At 50.5% G+C, this 20,045-nt stretch overlaps 1 protein-coding gene across 2 annotated transcripts; it reads left to right on the top strand.

The window, feature by feature from the left end:
- Positions 1 to 4,911: 4,911 nt before the first annotated feature.
- Positions 4,912 to 16,946, top strand: DGCR6 (DiGeorge syndrome critical region gene 6). Of its 2 annotated transcripts, XM_085592844.1 has the most exons (6): positions 4,912 to 5,073; positions 5,141 to 5,301; positions 5,848 to 5,948; positions 10,624 to 10,683; positions 14,048 to 14,188; positions 16,210 to 16,946. In XM_085592844.1, the coding sequence occupies exons 1-6, from the start codon at positions 4,934 to 4,936 to the stop codon at positions 16,291 to 16,293; spliced, it is 687 nt and encodes a 228-aa protein (XP_085448970.1). In that variant the 5' UTR covers positions 4,912 to 4,933; the 3' UTR covers positions 16,294 to 16,946. The 2 variants fall into 2 exon arrangements, with proteins under 2 accessions (XP_085448970.1, XP_021392423.3); XM_021536748.3 differs by lacking the exon at positions 10,624 to 10,683.
- Positions 16,947 to 20,045: the final 3,099 nt, after the last annotated feature.

Raw genomic sequence — 20,045 nt, 5'->3', positions numbered from 1 at the left:
TGAGCTGGGGTCCCTGCCCCTGCCCAAAGTCAGGCTGCAGACACAGCGAGACACAGATGCCAACTGGGCAGCCCCAGCCAAGGGATAGAAGGCTTTGGCTCCAGGCTGCTGCAACCCCTGCATACAGTCATATCCTTTATATCTCTTACATCCCTTGGATCCTTTACATCCCACTGCAACTCTTACATCCCGTTGCACTCTCTTAATCCCTTGCAGCTTCCTTGCACGCCTTGCATTATTAATAGCCTGCTGCAGCCCTTTAAGCATATTTTGCATCCATTACATCCCTTGCATCCTTCTCAGCTCACTGAATTCTTTATGTAAGCTGCATCCTTTGTGTCCCCTGCAGCCTGCTGTGTCACTTGCATCCTGTACATGCTTTGCACTCACCCCCTTGCAGCCCATGGCCCCTGCACACAACTCCCAGCCAAGCCCACACATTTCAGTCTCATCCGAGGTCTTTCTTGCTTACGAAGCCCTGTGCAATGACCTGGGAGCACCTGCACCAGCCAGCCAGGAGCCTCTCCAGGGGAAGCAGCTCCTGCCCCCTTGCCCAGGCTCTCCAGGCAGGGTGTTGTCCATGGGGTGAAAAAGACCAGTCACCTCACATCAAACAGACCCGACACCCTTCTCTCTGCAGGTGGCAAAGACACGAGATGCTCCTGAGCTGCTGAGCCACAACCCACATGAATTTGCCCTGGCTGAGAATCCATGTCTCATCCCAAGAATGTGCACACAGGACATATGGCTGCGGCTTCTCCTCTGAGTCCCCTTGGAGCTTGGCCCAGACAACCAAGGCCTGGACATGTTTGCCAACACGTTTCCAAGGATGTACACTGCCCTTCCAGCCCAGTACACCTTGGTCTCCTAGCTACACCAGCAGCCAGCCAGCAGAAGAGCGTGTAGGCTTCACCGGGTAGCACCAAGAGCCAGTGACTACCTTGATCCAGGTCTTATTTTAGCTGCAGCTCAGGGGTGAAATTCCCGTTCAGATATTCAGCTCCAGAGGCCAGAGCAGGGGAAACACTTTTACTCTGCAGTGTTTAAATTGGAATAAATCCGGTGAGCCTGAGGCTGAGGCTCTGGCAGTCCCAGCCATGCCCTCCCCTTGTCCAGGGGATGAGGTGAGGGCCCACAAAATGTTAAAGTGGCCTGAAAAAGGAGGGGGCAAGGCTGGGGATAGGTGGCAAAGCCAGTGCGGTGGGTGACCACGCAGCCAGTGCAGGGTGGAGGCAGAGGGCTGCTGCTGGAGCCCCTACCCCAGAGGGCTGGTGTAGCTCTTAGAGGGTTCAAAGAGAAGTTGGAGAAGACTTGAGGAAAGCATCCAAGCCAAGCTGGCTGAGGAGAGACAGATCCAGCTTTAAGGAGAGGAGCCCCCCAGACCTGGCCCTGCAGGGGGGTTGCTGCTCCAGGAAAACCCTGGCTCCAGCCCTGGCTCAGGCGCCAGCCAGGGACTAAATGCAGGCTCCGTGGCTTGGGCTAAGCTGCAGTCCTGTCACTGGCCCTGGCCATCTCACTCCATACTGATGCCATGGACAGCAGAGCTACTGTTGGGATGCTCACCAGCTCTCAGCCCAAGGACCAGATGATGCTGACCTGTCCCTAATTTCACAGTAAAGGCAGTAAAGTTATATTTGATGCAGAACTGGCAGTGCATTGGCCTCTTTCAGTGATAGCTGGCTACCCAGTGACACCAAACTCATCAAAGATTGGGGGGGCCACTCCTGGCTCTGGAGTGGTGGCTCAGAGCCATGGTGACGTGGCAGCTCTCCCGGGACTTCGGGCTTGGACAGACATCTCCTGCAGGAAGGTGTGTTCTCAGGGTTCTTGGGGATTATTCCCAAGCACCAGGCTCCACAGACACTCCACTCCTGTTGTTTTTCTTGTCCCTCTGCTTCTACCCAGCCTCCTCTGCACCAGCAGCATGAGAAAAGCCCTGCAGCCGCTTTAGGAGCTCAAGAAGCAGCAGCAGGACAAGATCAGCCACAGATTCTTCTATGCTAAATAAAGGAACATCTCACTCTCCCAGTGCAGAGGTCCCATGGCCATGAGCACCCAAATGTGGCCTCATTCTGCCCAGCAGGAAGAGTCCCATTGGGCTCTTCCCCAGCCACTCTTTCACCCCATGGTGGGGGTGACAGGGTGAGGAAAGACAGAGGAGCTTTCTCAGGTCTATCTGTCCCTTCATAGTTCAAGCCAGGCTTAGTTAAGGCTCTCTTTGGGCATCACAACCCAACTGCAGGGTTGTTTCTGCTCTCAAGTCCCTGTGTCCAGCAGCCATGGTTTCGTCCTTGGTGCTGGCATGTTCTAGGGAGCTCAGGAAAGACCTGTGTTTCCTCCACCCATGCTGTGTCACCCTGAACTGCTTGTGGCACCACTGCAAACACTGCTGGCTGGTCAGGGACTACCGCACCTCAGCCTGAGCCCACTCCCCAGGAGCCTCCTGCAGATCCCAACCAATCTTGATGTACTTCCTGCTTGAACATACGGAGCATGGGACACCCCAGGTCACTGTGCTCCCCAGCGCCAGTCCCAGTGTGTGCCACCCACTCACCTCCCCTACATTCCCAGACCAGCCAAGGGCTGCAGATTGTACCCAATGGCTGGCCCAGCTGCAGTCCAGCTCACTGAGCTCCTTCCTCCAACGCAAAGCCCACGTCCCTCTGTCCCCATGGCACTTGTGCAGGTCCTGGCAGAGAGCCCTGTCCCAGCTCCATCCCCACAGAGAGCTCGCCCTGCATCCCCATCAGCATCCTGGCCCAGCACTGCTCCGAGTGCAAAGCACGGCCAGGTGCCTGACGGAGCACACCCCAGCTCGGATCCCTGCTCAGGAGCCCCGAGTTCCAGCATTTGTGCCGCCAGCCCTGCAGGCTGCCGAGGCAGCGCCCAGAGCTGCCGGGCTAATGAGAAATGCATGGGACCCACATCTGGTAGCGATTGAGCCGGCAGCAGCGCCGGGAAGGGAGGAAGCACAGACTTCCTGCAACACAAAGGAAGGGAGAGGAATGTCCGTGGCAGAGCAGAGGCCCTGGCCCCCCCCTCCCTCCACCTTCACAGGGGTGCATAGGCTCCAGATGGTGCTTGCTTCCTTGCTGGCACTGCTGGAGAGCGTCTCCGGGCATGTGCCTTCCTCTTCCCCGGCCTGAGCCTCTCTCAGCTGCCCAGCCACCCCCCTTTCCACCCACAGGGATGCACAGGCACCCCACAGCCGCTGCCACAGCCAGGCCATGCACTGCCAGAGCCTCCTGCATGGCCTCCTCCCTCCAGCCTGCTGCTGCTCACGGTCCCCACAGCCAGACACCCCCAGGCTTGAAAGCCCCTCGAAACACCCTTGGGCAGGGAGTGGAAGCCCAGTGAAGTCATGAGAGCAGCAAAGTAAAGGCAGAGACTGTCTGTACTGTGCCATGCCCGTGAGGCTGTGACACTGAAGGGGACAAGGCAGGTGGCATTTACATTTTTACCGGTGCAGGAAGCCGTGCCAGGGGAGGCAGCTGGTCTGGTTGTGTTTCACATGAAGCCTTGGTCACCATACCAGAGTATCACTGGCTATCAATGGGATTTTGGGTTGTGCTGCTGGGGTTATTCCCCGGGACAGCAAGATCTGTGACAGAAGGTGACACACAGAAGGGAATATTTAGCTGCCATCAAATCTTCACGGAGGAGTATGGCAAAGTTTTGGGCATGCTTTCATCCTGATCAAGGCTATTGCCTCAGTTGAAGCTAGGCAGCACAGCTCATAGCTTTTGTTTTAAAGAATCCTTTTTTCCCATTACCCAGCAGCTCAGCCTCTGGCTGCTCCAACACAGCAAAACCTCATGGTGGTTCCTGAGGAAATCATTCCATGGAGGTGTTGCTACCAGGCTGGGGGAAGGATGGGCAGGGGACAAGCTGGACAGATGAACACAGCAGGGTTAACTCCATAAAGTCTAAGTAGCCCAGGCATAGAGAGATCTGCAGCCAGCCCACCCAAAGCCTCTCCAGCACTTGGGATTTGGGGATCCTTGAATGGAAATCTGAGGCATTGAACTGGGGGAAAAAAAGTAATTTCTTTTCAGGGATGTTTTCAGGATACTCCATTTTGCTAGAGATGCTCTGTGTTCCATCTGACATTGCCAGTCCCCTTGAGCAGCAGTGCAGCTTCTGTAGGCCTTTAAGTCCTATTAAATCCAGTCTTTCTAAGGCATTTTAACCCATTTCAATTAATCTTTCCTCTTACTAATTCAAGATAGGAACCTTTCCCTGTGCTCTGCTGCCATGAATGCACAGCTCATCCTTCACTTCTCATCTCCCACAGCCCAGCACGCACGGGAAGGACCCATAACCATCCCTGCATGCAACACTCCATGTGTTTTTAGGGATTGGAAGGGATCTGGGCAGCCATGCCCATCATCCTTCCTAAGGCATCCATAAATATTGCCCAGCATGGCCCTGGCGCAGTGTCCATAGGGGATGTTCCCCACTCCACAGGCTGGAATTACACACACAGTGCAATCCCACCATGGCGGTGACACACCACGTGTTTGGCCGTGGTTGAAACCACCCTGCCACCCAGTTTTGGCTCATCCACTCCAAAACGGACAAGTTACGTCTGGAACGCTGCTGATGAGGCCATGCACAACACGCTGAAGCAGGAGGCCAGGCCGAGGGCCAGGCCGAGACTCCCCCCGCGCCTCCCCCGCGCACGCCTCAGGCGCGGCCGGGCCGCGGGGGATGCCGGGAGCGGGGGGCGGGGAGATGGGCGTGGCCACGGCAGCGGCTGGGCCGCGATTGGCTGTCTATGGGGGCGGGGCTTGTGCAGGCTGGAGGGGCGAGCGTCTCGGGAGCGGGGCTGTGTGGCGGTGCCGCGCATGCGCACATGGCGGCAGGCGGGCGAGCCGCGCGGCTCTGCGCAGGCGCGGCTGGCGGGAGGGCGGTGAGGGAGCGGGCGGGGGCGATGGCGGTGCCGCGGCCCGGCGGGTTCGAGGCGGCCGAGCAGCAGCAGGAGGAGCAGCGGGAGGAGGTGCTGTCCCGGCAGCAGGAGCGGCACTATCGGCTTCTGGCTGAGTTGCAGGCGCTTGTCAAGGCGCTGCCCAGGTGAGCGGAGCCCGAGGGGGACCAGGGGCCGCTGCTGGCCCGGCGCTGATCCGGTTTGTGCCCGCAGCGCCTGCCAGCAGCGCCTCTCGTACACGACGTTGTCCGAGCTGGCGCTGGCGCTGCTGGACGGGACCGTGTTCGAGATTGTGCAGGGGCTTCTGGAGATCCAGCACCTGACCGAGAAGAACCTGTACAGCCAGCGGCGGCAGCTGCACAGCGAGCACCGCGGTACCGGCCACCGTGGGGGCAGTCCCGGGCCACTGGGGGCTGGAGAGGGGAGCGCTGCGGCCAGGGCCACGAGGGCGGCCCTGGTGCGCTGGGGGGGACAGAGGGCGTGACAGATGAGGAGAAATGGGGGTGGCACTCCAGGGAAGTGATGGGGACGCTGCGGGGGGACACGGGCCTGGGGTGACTCTGGGGTGGGGAGGAGGTTCGGTGGGTACTGAGGGTGGGGGGACACCAGGGAGACAGTCTGGGGGGGAGTGGGGGGTGACAGTGAGGAGGCAGATTGTGAGTGGAGGACACTGCGGTGACACTAGAGGGCACTGGGGGACCATGATGGGGACGCGGGGGGCTGGGGATGACGCTGAGAGGGACAGGGTGGGGGGGCTTGGAGGTGGCACTGGAAAGGCAGGTTTGGGGCACTCTGGGGGTGGGTTGTGAGGGCATAAGGGAGATGTGGGGAATGACATTGCACGTTGTGGGGAGGAAGGGATGGCACCGGGGGCAGCTGCCAGCAGTGTGCTCTCCTGAGCCCCCCCGTGCCCATGGTAGGGCTGAAGCAGGAGCTGTTCCATCGGCACAAGGAGGCCCAGCAGTGCTGCAGGCCCCACAACTTGCCACTGCTTCGTGCAGCCCAGCAGCGTGAGATGGAGGTGAGAAGGGCTGGGCTGAAGGTGGCGGGGGGTGTTGCAGAGCTGTGTCCCTTCCCAGGGCTCTCACAACCCTCTGCGTTGCTGCAGGAGCTCTGCAGCTTCTCCAGAGGGTTTGGCTATTCCTATCCTGTAGCCTCAGGAGACACCAGCTGTCCTGGCTGGCCTTTCTAGTACAGACTTAGGCTCCCCACCCCTCCTCTTGCTCAAAGTAGGGGTGCAGACTAGGTGTGATCTGAGAATTGTAGAAGCCCAGGGGCCTGCTCCAAAGGCAATGCTCTCCACAGTACGTTAATGATCCATCATCTGATGGCTGAAGCCTGTATAGGATAGGTGTACCTGTCCTATGAGAGTACCACTGATAATGAGGAATCACCTCGAGTTTCATAATTACAGCAAGAGTTTGAGAGCATCCTGAAGCATTTAAAAAAGATTCAGTCCCAGAGGACTTTTCTGTCATCTCTTGGTGACAGAGGCAGTTTTGTAATGTAAGAAAATGGCAAGTAGCTGGTTATGTTAATGAGTGGAGTTGAAATGTGGGGGTAAGCTACTTTGGTCCACATTAGGTGAATGAGAACAATTTCCTGCCTTGGCCCATGGCAAGCACTATGCCATTGCTTGCTGTTGTTGGATTCTTTGGTGTTTCCACATTCCTCATTTCCTGTCAAGGCAACTAAAGCCAGGCTGGACCTCTGGTGCGTGTCCTTGTTGCTTCTGTCTCTAAGTAACTTAGACTTGCAGCAGTAATCTCTACTGCCTGTTTTAAATGCTTCCAGTATTTCATTAAATTGCCCAGATATGTCTCACTTCTCCTTGTCTTACATGCTGTGCAACTTCCTCCTATCTGCCCTCTACCTTTCTTCTGTTTTTACTTCCCAAGTGTTAATAGAGTCACTTATTCCTGTCTTTATCCTCTGACATTTCTGCTGTAGAGCATTCTGGGAACAGATTGATCATCTCTGTTATATCTGTTATGTGTATAATTGGAGGTCCCCTCTGTGGTTAAAGATTTCCATGACCAGCTCCCATGAGATAGCTTGGGATTGGTCTCCCAGGACAGGTAATACAAGGTGTATGTTTTAGATGTTTGGCTCCTCAGTGGAACCCATGGCATTTAGAAAAGCTTTGCCCATCATGCAGGGTCCGTGGCCACCAGGGCTGAAGTAAAAGTTGTGTGTCTCAGATTTATCCAAGATATGGCACTTTTCTCTAACCTAGAATTAGATGCCAACACTAAGCAGTGTGAGGCACTTAAATTTGGGGTTTTTTTCAACCCCAAAGAAAGTCAGTCCTCCAACATAGTAAGTGAAGGAGGCAATAGCACACTGAGATGGGTGGGAGGAAGGAAAATCTGAAGAATGAGGGATTTTAATCTGTTGTGTTTCCCACAAAGGGAGTGAACCCCTGGACTGAAGAAAGTGTGAAGACAGGGCTTGCTTAGGTTTTTTCCTCAGCATCCTTTGGTGAGGGAGCAGTCATCGCTCTGCCTTGTTTTCTGTTGGGGCTGGAGTTGTCTTGAGTTTCTTCCCATTTATTGCCATGAGATCATGCCCTGAATATTTTCTCTGGAGCAGATTTTGTGTGGTCACCTTTTAGTGGATCCAAGTTCTGCATCCTCCTTAATTGCGGGTGGTTCTGTGAAGGTTTCTCACCGTGATGTGCTAATTGTGGGGTCTACATCCAGGAGGGGTTCCAAGAGGTAGCTCCTGCCCCATATGAGTGATAACTCTTTGATAGGTCACACCTTTTCTGGAGACCCATGGGTACCCCTGCTGTAGACATACCTCAGCCCTTCCCAGACTGTTCATGGCCAAGAGTTCTGTCACACAAATTCTGAATTTTTGCCACCACTTGTGGCAGGGTGGAGGCATTCAGCTCCCCTCCAAGGCCATTTTAACCACCAGCCACTGGGGTTTGTGACTTCTGCCTTTCTGTGCAGTGGAAATAGTTAAACCACATGGATGTTTCCAGCTGAACATGTGCCCGTTACAAAGGGGCATCATTACATGAATGAAATGTTGAAATTTGTGGCTTTTCACAGAATCACAGGATAAGCTGAGTTAGATGAAACCTACAAGGGCCATCCAGTGCAGCTCCTGTCCTTGCACAGACACCCCAACAATCCCACCCTGGCATCCCTGAGAATGTTGTCCAAACGCTTCTGGAGCTCTGGCAGCCTCTGGGACTGTGCCCATTTCCTGGGGCTGTGCCCATTCCCTGGGGAGCATTCCCCCAGCACTCTCTGGGGGAAGAACTTTTCCCTGATATCCAGCCTAACCCTCCCTGACACAACTTCAAGTCATTCCCACAGGTCCTATCACGAATCACCACAGAGAACAGATCACTGTTTGCTCCTCCTCTTCCCCTTTCAAGGAATTTTTAACTTTCAGTGAGTTTCTCCTCAGTCTCCTCTTCTCCAACTGAACAGACCATCTATTTCTCATATGTTTTCCTCTCAAAGCCTTTCACCATGTTTGTTGCCTTCCCTCTGATGCTCTCTGATGGTTTATTTATTTCCTACTTCTTGCAGGAGAAGCACAGAATCATGGAATGGTTTGGGTTGGAAGGGACCTTGCAGTTCATCCAGTCCCACATCCTGCCATGGGCAGGGACACCTTCCACTGTCCAAGGTTGCTCCAAGCCCCATCCATCCTGGTCTTGGACACTTCTGGGGATGGGGTAGCCACAGCTTCTCTGATCAACCTTTGTCAGTGTGTCACCATCTTCACAGGGAAGAATTCTCTCTTACTATCTAATCTAATTCTGCCCTCTCCATTTAAAAGCATTCCCCCTTTTGTGTCACTCTGTTCCTTGTTCCAAGTCTTTTTCCAGCTCTCTTGGAGGCCCTTTAGGCACTGGAAGGGGCTCTAAGGTCACACAGAGGCTTCAGTCCTTGGAGCATCTCCTTGCCTTCCTCTGGACTAGCTCAACAGCTCCAGGTCCTTCCTGTGCTCAGCCCCCAGAGCTGGAGGCAGCTCTGCAGGTGGGGGTCTCACCTGAGTTGGGCAGAGGGGCAGAGTCTGCCTCTTCACTCTGCTGCCCACCCTACAAAAATGAGCCTGTCATTGTTTTTTTTTTTGAGGGGGTTTGATGATTCCTGGTGTTCCCTGTGCCTTGCAAAGGAAGTCTGCTGTTCAGTGCAGCCTGGTGAGGTTGTATCACCTCTGTACACATGGGGCTCTTCACTTGATCTGTTCTCTGCTTGTCCCCTGCAATCCTCCTCTCTGCTTCCAGTCCTGATTTCCAGCATGCCTTTGTTTGCTGGACTCCATTCTTCTCTGGAGGCAGCACAGAAACTCTCTGCTGAAGTTTGAGCAGATGTTGGTGAGGCAGGAGTGGCCATGACCTCCTGGTTGGAGCTATTCTGGCAGAGTCCTTTCATAATGTTCTCAGTCTGTCAAAAAGAGTCCAGCATTCAGATTATTTCACAAATAAATAGGATCTGTATAGGGTTTACAGCTCCAGTTCCATATTAGTGTTCAGGGAGCCATCTTGATGAGCTTCAGTGGTCTGTTATTCCTCTTAGGATTCCTTCAGCCTCACACGAGAGGGTCACATAGTTCTTGGGCTGAGCTCAGCCATAGCTCAGGTGGTGACTCATCAGAGAAAGTGATTCAGACACTGATCAGTTCCTCGTGGTCTTTCCTGGCCTCCAAACACTCAAAGAGCAGGCTGTTCCCATTACTTCCCTGCATTTTCTTGAGTGGCAGCTTTGCAGGTGGAGGGGTTAAGACCTGGACCTGTGGTGGTTGCCCACTGCTATGCTTGGACTCATCAGGAGAGATTCAGGGCCTAGTTGCTTTGGGTTCCTGTTGGAGGGATGCCGCGGGAGACAAGACTCATGCTATCATGATCATCAAGTCTCAGTTTATTGTGACAGATTACACAGTTTATATATGTTCGTTAATTAGCTCATACATATTGCAAAAGCCAAGCTCATGATTGGTTGCTATGTGACTTGTACTATTATCTTAAAAGTATCTTTATAATCGATACATGCCTGTCCAGCTGGCCTTGCAGTTAGAACAGCTTAGTACTCCTTTGTTCTTTTCTATCTACTTCTACATACCAAGCAGTTTCAATATCCTGCTTTCTGCACACCATCTACTCTTCAGGGCCATGCGAACTTTGCAGCAGTCACGTAGCCCTCCCTATTTGGATTAATTTTACAGTATCATGTCCCTTGTCGTTCAACCATTCCTCTGTCAGGCTCTCTTCATCTCCCCCGTTTTCCTTTTGTACAAGAAGGTGTGCATTCAGCATTTTCTGCAAAAGCTGCTGCATCAAGCCTTGCAAGCAAGTAAACACACAGGGCAAAACAAACAGAAGTATCACAATTATGCTTAGAACTATTATGCCGTATTTGATAATGTCTCTTAACTATGGTCCGATCCCCAATCCTTTTAGCTATCTTTTTAAACCTAATCTATCCTCTACCTTTAACTGTTGAGTTAGCTCGGTCAATTTTCGTATTTGCTTATGGATAGATGTAGCATGATCAGATAAGTTCATACAGCACATTCCTTCAAATTCTTCACAACTATGACCTTGGGCTAGAAGAAGTAAATTAGTGGCAGCTGCTCTGTTTTGCAGAACTGCATGACAGATACTACCTATATTTGTGGCAAGCTCACTTAACATTTTAGATGAAATATTAATTTATTTTTCTGTCCAGTAGGCTAGGATTTTTAATTGTGTGAGAGCTTGCACTGAAGCAACTCGTGGGGTGAAAAATGAGGTTAGTATTACAGAAGTGCACCCCACTTCATATTTCTCATGGTTTTGATTGTTCTGTTTAACATGAAAGGAACAAACTTAATTCTAAATACAAACTATATTTATGATAAACTTAATGTTATGCTTTTGATTATCTAATTGATTGTCCCTCTTTTTCTTTTGCCATTGAAAAGCAATGGTAAAATGAACAGAAAAATCACAGGCATTACTAAAACTCATTAAAACTTAGTAAAAAAAGTCTATAACATAATTAAAAACACACTTATGAAAAAACCCAAAGTCTACAATCTTCTGTGGGTGAAACACAAATCTTTGCACAATCCACTTTTGCTGTGCATCCTCTGATTTATTTGTGGAGAGATTAGTGTTCTCTTGAAATTGATAAGTTTAACATTCTTCAATGAAATCTATCCAGATTCTGCACCTGCTAAAACACAAACAAACTCAACACTCCCCACAGGGACTGGAGGGTCCTCTCTCAATTCTGTTTCCTAAAATTTGCATGAAGAAATGGAAATATCAACATCTTTATAATAAACATGAAAAAACATCAAGAACAAAACAATGCATATAGTAAAGAAACTAACAACAAATAAAAATCAATCAGATAATACACAATTAATATTACATATAAAATCACAGTTACCAAGTGCTACACTATCAAATTGTCATCCCAGAGTCTGCAGCAGCTGATAAACCTTAAAACAACAGAGATTTGGATAAAACATGTCCGGATCATGTCTCTCCAAAACTCCCTTTGAGGCTCAGCTGCCCTACATGGTCAAATTGTCAAGCCAAAAGGACTTGAATACTTTTTGATGCAGAAAACACCTGGGTCAATCACACCATCCACGTAGAGCCAGAGCTTGGCCAGAGCTCAAACTCTAATTGGAGGATATGTTTTAACACATTATAAAACAAAAGTCCTAGAAATAACAGCTATAAGTAAAAAACCTTATTATTAAAACTTTATCAAACTATCAAATAATTGAACCTGTCTAAAATCTCTTTCAAGACAAAAATTCTCTAAATACAACAAACCCTTTCTTCAGAAATCTGAAAATTTGAAGTCTGAAATCTTGAACTAAAATTTGGACAATGAATTTTTAAAGGAAGATGAATTGCAGCTGCATAAAAGATTGGATAAAGAAAACACATGAGTAGTTAAAAAATCAAAAACACAGGATCCTGAAAAAATATCTTGTAATCAATCACCTAAAGAGACAATAAAACATATGAAAACTGACTGTAAATACTATAACAACACCTTAATACCTTAATACCTTAATAATAATTCTTATCACAAAAATCAGACAACTCACATTTTATGATTAACCTATTAACAGGAAATGTTTAAAATAGTTTAAGCAAATCCTTTTAAAGCACTCATATAACATTAGTAACAATCACTACTTATCATTACTTACAAAAACTTAACAATCACTATTTATTGTATTATCTATAAAACTTAAAAATCACTATTACTTATATTATTATCTATAAAAACCCAAAGACGGAGATTACAAACTCAATACTAAAATTCCATCAGATGACATTTTCTCAACTCTTTGTTTTCAGAGACATTTTTGGTAATTAAATCATTACTAAAATTTCTATCTTTATACAGTGATTTTTATCTATATCATATTTGAAATAACATTGATTCACATAATGTTCATCCTTCTTGGTATCTTGGAAAACACTCGGTACTGCTGTACTTTTTCATTACGTCTCTGACTCTTGTAAGAAATTGGGAAGATGCTGTTGAAATTTTTGCTGTAGTGTTGCGGTCCCGCCACCGGTGGCGCTGCTGCTCTCGGCGTTGTCGCTGCCATGGCAACCAGGACTGTGCCGCCATCTCCGCCGCCATTGCTGGGCGCTGCGGGGAGATGAGGGGCGGCGCCGCCTCGCTCCCGTCCTTGTTGTGTCACCTTGTGGATGGGAGAAGAGACACCCCCGCCACGGCCGCGCCCCGCCTGCTCCGACTCCAGCGCGGCTGAGCCCCAGGAACGCCCCTCTCCCCCCTTGCGCTGCTGCTCGGCAACAAGGAGCCTTCCGTCTCTCGGCTGATGTCCGCTCCGCCCCGGGCTCGCCTCCGGCTCGGTGCTGGCCGGCCCCGCTCTGTCTGGCCCCGCGCCTGCTCCGTTCTACCTGATTCCCGTTCACAAAAAGTGAATTTGGGATCCCAGTCCCGTTGCATAAAGCAATTTGGATCTCAATTTCCAGCACCTCAATGCTACTAGTGTCTATGGGAGGTACAGGCATTTCAGAAGCAGAGATGGGAATGGGAAAATTTGTGAGAACCGGAGGGTTTGGCTCACTGGAGAGAAGCGAGGATTTACATTCCTTATTTTTCTCCAGAGCTGTCCGTATCACTTCCACCGCCCTCTTTTCTGCCTGACACATTATCAATTCGTTATCAACCACTCTCCAAAGTTTACTCATTTTCTTGCCCGGTTTATCCTCATCTAACACTAATTCCCACAACTTATCCCTATATCTTCTCCATTCTGAAAGTTTATGAACACTATGGGGGTTAACGAAAAAGCCGTAAGACTCAGCATGATGCAATAGCGAAGGGAGATCCTTATCTAAGTCAATCCCCCTAATCTGCCTTTTTATAAGAGAAGCACTAAATAAATCATATGCTGCTTGCCTTTCCATGATTACGTCGGTACCGTTGCTGGCTCCTTCAGGCTTCGGCAGCACGTATCGGCTGAGCCCGCTTCTACGGTCACTCAGGGCGCGGAGCAGAGCGTTTCGCCTCTTCTCTTTATTTTCGCCGTCCTTCCAGCCGCAGGACCCGAACCCCAACGCAGCACCTCTCTCGCCTTAGGCTCGGATCAGGTCCCTGCTTTCGGGCGCCAGTTGTTAGAGGGAAATGCCGCGGGAGACAAGACTCACGCTATCATGATCATCAAGTCTCAGTTTATTGTGACAGATTACACAGTTTATATATGTTCGTTAATTAGCTCATACATATTGCAAAAGCCAAGCTCATGATTGGTTGCTATGTGACTTGTACTATTATCTTAAAAGTATCTTTGTGATCGATACATGCCTGTCCAGCTGGCCTTGCAGTTAGAACAGCTTAGTACCCCTTTGTTGTTCTCTATCTACTTCTACATACCAAGCAGTTTCAATATCCTGCTTTCTGCACACCATCTACTCTTCAGGGCCATGCAAACTTTGCAGCAGTCACGTAGCCCTCCCTATTTGGATTAATTTTACAGTATCATGTCCCTTGTCATTCAACCATTCCTCTGTCAGGCTCTCTTCAGGTTCCAAGTAAAAATCTTAGAGATGAGAAAAAGCTGGGAAGAAGTCAGATAGTTCACTTTCCCATTGACTTCTATGTTTTCCAGGCTATGGAGCAACAGATACGAGAGGAACAGCGAATGATGGATGAAAAGATAGTCTTGGAATTGGACCAAAAAGTAATCGACCAGCAGAGCACCCTGGAGAAGGCCGGGGTGTCTGGCTTCTACATCACCACCAACCCCCAGGTTGGTGTTTGGGCACAGCAGGCAAGATGTTTTCATAAGAGCCTGGAGTGACAAGGGGAATGGCTTCTCACTGCCAGAGGGCAGGGTTAGGTGGGATATTGAGAGAAGTTATTCTCTGGAAGGCTGGTAATGCAGCTGTGGCTACCTCTGGATCCCTGGAGGTGTCCAAAGACAGGTTAGATGGGGCTTGGAACAACCTGGGATAGTGGAAGGTGTCCCTGCCCATGGTAGAGGGTGGGGAATGGATGACCTTTAAAAATCCCTTCCAACCACTCCATGATTGTTTGACAGTGCTCTTGGGTTAGTATGTTTATTTTTTTTTTAAATCTCACTGTAGATAAACCGGGGACAGGTGTGCTAGACAGAACAGTCTGTCCTTTGCCTTACTGCTGGTGGGTGCTGTGTGCTGGGCAGAACTTGTACTCAGTTCCTAACTAAAGAGCAGAAACCTAGCTACCATTTGGCAGCATTCCCAACCTCCTGCAGTATTTTTTTCCATTGTGGAGGGACAAAACATTGTGCCAACAGCATGCAGTCTTGTGACTCTCAAATGGGTCTGAAAAGCACTAAAAGAATTCATTTACTGCATTTATATTCAGCTTAGCTATGAAAACTGACTTCAAGACTGTTTATTAGGCATCTTGTTCACTCTTGCAGGTAACTTTCTGGAGCTGATGATCTCAGGCTGTGATTAAAGAATTGTTCCCAGTTTCCGCAGGGCATTTGCTCTCAAACTATGAGCCACCTGGGTTTGTCCACATTGTCCTTATGCCATTGCAGGAACAAAAAAACTCAAAGTTCCCAAGTCTTCTTGTAAAGCCATACAAGTTTGCAGGGAACACAGAGACAGGCTGTTCTTAACTCTGTTTTTTCAGCTGATTAAATGTCACTTTGGTAAAAACCTACTGCTGAGAAAAGATGGCTTAAATGAAGATAAACAGGCATTTTCTAACACCCACCTGCCTGATTCCCAGTTTTGGAGCCTTGAACAAGCCTCTAATTTTTCAGTGTTGCTATTCCCCAGCTGCATAATGCAGAGAGCCCATTCTTTCCCTCCTGCCCTTCCTTTCATGTTGTTTTTGTAAGTAATAACCCTTATTAGGGTTCCTCTTTGCTGGGTTTGTGTATTTTTGCATTTAGGATAGGTGCCAAGCCCAACCCGGATCTTGGCTTGTGCCTGTGAGTGCCACCAAGAAATCCCTGCTGGAATCTGTTCACACGGTTCTCATCAGCTGATGGGTTTCCTTCCAAGTCTGTATGAAATGCTTCTTTGTGCAGGGGATATATTTTTACAAAAATAGATTTTTATTTCTATAGCTCCGTGTCTGCAGGGCTGAGTCACAGACCTAAACTTGCAAGTTCTTGGCTCCACCATGCTGTCTGTGAACTAGGCATAACTGAAGAACGAGCAGAGGTGGCAAAGGAACTGTGAGCTAATGTTGATGTCTCCACTAGATTGTGGTCCTGGAAAAGGGAGTTTTCCAGAAATAGGGAATGAAATGCTTGCAGGGAATTTGATGCACCAGCACAGCCATGTGTTGCACCTGCCTTGGATCCCACTTAGAGGGTTCCCAAAGTGATCCCTCCTCTCCCTGCCCTTCTCTGCTGGGAAGGAGTCAGGAAGCTGGAGATGCTGTGGGGGATGTGGGGAGTGGCCTGGAGAACCTTCTCTGGGGTTGCTGCCCCTGCTCAGCCTGCGGACCTGGACAACCCTCATAGCCCCTAGCACATATATCATGGTCAAGAAGAAAGATCCTCTCTGGATCCTTAAGGGATACTCAAGTGCTGGGATTCCTAAGACAGCCACAGTTTGCAGCAGGTCTGGTAAGATGTCACTGCTCCATGTTTTAGAGAAACGCCTGAACAAGATGAAGTGTTTGGTGTTTAGCTGCCTGGTTGATTTTTTTGTAATTCCCAAAGAACAAGAAGCTCTTGAGGAGGTGGTACAGGCCAGTACTTCCTGCTTCCTGCAGCAGGGAATGGGATCATCTACTTGCACTAACATTTTTCTCCCTTTGCAGGAGCTGACTCTACAGATGAATTTGCTGGAGCTGATTCGGAAGCTGCAGCAAAAGCAAGCTGAGGCTGAGAAGACTTTTTCTTGAAAGGGCAAACCTTCTGATCACGTCCCAGAGTTTTTCCTCTGATTTCCCTGTAAACAAGAGACTGTCTATGCCTTTGCTTTGTATTGTGTCAGGAAGAGGCTACAGGAGTAGAAGAAATTGCTGAGACACTTAGATTGAAGCTGGGGCAGGCAGAGCCCAGAATAAGGGGTGGTTGGAAGCCTGGGGATGGCTCTCAGATCCCCGGGATCTCGGGATCCTTAGAGCAGTGTCAGCAGCATCTGGCTCAGCTGGGAGCTGATGGAGCATGGTCACCTGCCAGGAATGTCCTGCAATGATGCTGAGGCCGTCACTGAGCTGAGGCTGGACTGAGCACACAGAGCACCTGTGTTTAGATGATATAACTGGGGGGGAAACAATTCCAAGGCTGCTTCTGTGTGTTGTTCAGGCAGAAACAATCTCTTAGAGAGGCAGACCCTTCCCAGAGTCTCCTCCAGGCTGGTACCAGCATTATCTGTATTAGTTTATCTGTATGCTGGTCAGCAGTATCTGTATTAAAGGGGGATTTCAGGCCTCAGCCCAGAGTTCCTGGACTGGTCCTTGCAGTGTTCCCACTGGCTCGGAAAGCAGAGTTTTTGCTTTGTTCTTTTAAACCAGTTTCCAAATTAAGAGAAATAAAACACTTTCTCTCTGGGGCTGCAGCTTTCTGAATGCCAGTCGTTGTGTTTGTCCTGTCCTCGATGAGTGTGGGGCTTGTGGTGCATTAGATGGAAGCTGGGGAGGGACCTGGAGTGTCTCTGAGATCTTTCAGGGTGTTGGAAGAGCTTGTGGGTGGCCTTATGGTGGGGAGAAGCTGGTGCTGGAGGAGACAAACAAGATCAGAGCTACAAGGACCAAGGAGGCTTTTGGAAATGGAGGGCTGAGGTCCCCTCCCATTTCCATCATGTGTGGGTGTTCCCTCCCCATGGGTATGATGCTGCTGTGATTCAACAGCTGGAAACAAGACCTACTGTTTGTGTGGAGTCTTCACCTCCTGAATGAAAGTCCTCATGTGGAAAGCAGGCTGGTATGGGACCTCTACTGCTGCAAGGTCTCCATAGAGCTCCTGGAGCTGTGTGGCCACTGGACCTTCAGGTGGGAGCTCTGTGCTACACTGCTGAGCAGTGGTGAGGGGCAAGGTGGGCAACATTCCCCTCTGGAGACCCCTTCATCCTCCTGGGAGGACACGGGGTAACCACGGTGCAGACTGGGTGAAGTCAGCATCTGTGGTCAGGTTTATGACCAGAGCGATTGGCAAGGAAATTGCTTCTGAGGTGAGGATAGGGAAGGCAGGGGTGAACAATGGGTTCTTGTGGCAGGAAAGGATGCCCAGGTGTTAGGGAGGGGTGGGAGGGGGTCATACTGCTTCCCAGAAGCTTCCCTTTCTTCTGCATAAGCTCTCTGGAACGGCTGGAGCAGCAGCAGACGGAGGGTGTGGCTGGAGGAGCTGGGGGCCCGTGTGTTCAGCCCCACTGTGCTGCCCTTTGGGGCGAGGGATGGAGTCCAGAGCCCTCGTGACCCAGCACTGCTGATGTCTCTACAAGGAGAGCCAGTGCCGGGGGCTGTTCTGGCACTGCCATGACAACAGCAGCTCTTGGGCTTCCTGCTTTTGCCATCTGTTTGCAGATGGCTCTGCCAGGCAGCTGATTGCATCCAAGCTGAAATTTTCCATGCCAGTGATCAGGTTGGGTTTCAGAAAGGCCAAGGTGGAGAGCTGCAGGGGGTTAGACATGGGTAGCTGGTAGAAGAGGTTATCCTAAGGGAGCAAAGCCCCCGGGATGGCTTGTGATCAGTGGGATTTCAGCAGAGGAACACTTGCTCAGCCCCTGAAGCTGGACAGTACAACGTGGAGGATACAGATATTTTTCCAAGCAAGTGTCATTGTGTCACCAGAGGGTGACACCATCCCACAGCATTGCTGTGCCACTGCAGTTGTGGTAGTGCCAGTAACACAAGGCAGACCTGGTGAGAGCGACCCACAAGGGCTGCGAGTTCTGCTGGGTTTTGGCTATCTCAGCTCCTCTCAACTGGTGTCCCAGGAACATGTGTTTGGCTTCAGCCATCCACAGACCTGGACCAAAGGTGCCTGCCCAGAATTCCATGTGTGCCAGAAATGACATGGAGAGGGGATGCAACCCGAGGATCAAGTTCCCTGTTCAGGTGTAAGGTAACTTATGTGAGAGCTATGGCTCCATGCCAGCTCCATGTTCATCCAGGAGCTGGTGGAAGGTGAGTAATGGGTGGCAGGAAGAGACAAGTCCTGTTTATTTTTCCTTTTCCTATATTTTGGGCTGTTGAGGAGAAGAGCAAGGTCCCCTCCACATAAGGACGCTGATCCAGTGTGGATAAAGGTGGATGTGTTCAGGTGGGAGCCCTCAAGAGTTGCAGTGTGGGCTCTTGAGTTGTGGGTGCAGCTTGAGGGTGACATTTGAAGAGGTGACTGGTGAGTCCATGAAAATGTCAGTTGAAGTGCCCAGGAAAGGAACCATCAGAAATTTAGCTAAAGCATGAGAAGAGCATCAGAGAAGAAAATTAAAAACGTGTTGCTGCTGTGAAGCACCTACAGGCAAATCCCTTCCTTCACCCTAACAAAGGCACAGTAGGATGGTACAAGCTCCACAAAGACCCTCCACAGAGAAACCAGGGATCTGGAACACCTTCCAGCTGAGCTGGACTCCTTTATCTTTGACAAAGGGCACAAGAGAGGGCAGGGTGGAGATAAAACTATGGGTGACATGGAGAGGGACTTCACTTTCTAGAAATACAAGAGCAGTAGCATTGCAGGCTTGGGTGGGACAGGTGACTGCTTGGGACTCCTACCCCAGGGGGCTGGAGAGGCAGAAGTTTGTGGTGGTTCAAGAGGAAGTGAAGCACTTCCGGACAAGAAACACTTTTTGACTTAGTGATGGATAGAGGTGATTACCCTTCACTGCCCCGCAGAGCCAGGTGGAAGCACCACAGGCTTTTGCTCAAGATTTGTGCTCCTGGCCAGGCAGGACGATTGTGAGCTGGAGGGGCCTGTCCAGGAGCTCCCCCTCCTGCAGCTTTCTCCACACCTCAGTTACTTCATGACAAACACCTGAGCACAGAGGATGTGCCTGCCCTTCAGGTAGCAGCTCCAGAGCAGAGTGAGTAGAGGCAGAGGAGCAGGATCTCAGCCCTTTGTTCCATCCAGAACATCCATCCAGTGGATGGGATTTGGGATAACTGCTTCATCACAGAATCACAGAGTAGTTTGGGTTAGAAGAAACCTTAGATTAGAAGCTCATGAGCAGGAACACCTTCCACTATTCCAGCACCTTCATAGCTAAGAATTCCTTCCTGGAATCCCACGTAATCCTGCCTTTTGTCAGTTGGAAGCCATTCCCCAGTGTTACTCCAGGTCCTTGTCCCAAGCCTCTCTCCAGCTCTCTTGGAACCCCTTTAGGCATGGGAAAGGGCTCTAACGTCTTCCTGGAGCCTTCTTCGGGCTGAACACGCTCGGCTCTCCCAGCCTGTCTCCACAGCAGCCCAGGCTGCAGCCTTTGGCATATCTCCATCCCCACCCTGTATCCCGTTTCCGTGCGGCTCCAGCCGGGCACACAGTGCCGGGGGGCTGCCCACCCTGGGGCCGTGGGGACCCCCCTGCGTCCGCCTCTTCCAGGGGCTGGAGGTGCGGCCCCGGCGTCCCCAGCCTCCGCTCCCCGCTCCGAGGAGCCGCCCCCGGGCCGGGCCGGGGCTCGCCCGGCCGCCGCCCTTCCGCCGAGCCCGGGGGC

The sequence above is a fragment of the Lonchura striata genome, chromosome 15, assembly GCF_050655825.1.
Source record: "Lonchura striata isolate lonStrDom1 chromosome 15, ASM5065582v1, whole genome shotgun sequence".
Taxonomy (NCBI): domain Eukaryota; kingdom Metazoa; phylum Chordata; class Aves; order Passeriformes; family Estrildidae; genus Lonchura; species Lonchura striata.
The sequence above is the reverse complement of the archived record's forward strand: the minus strand, read 5'-3'. Positions and strand labels throughout refer to the sequence as shown.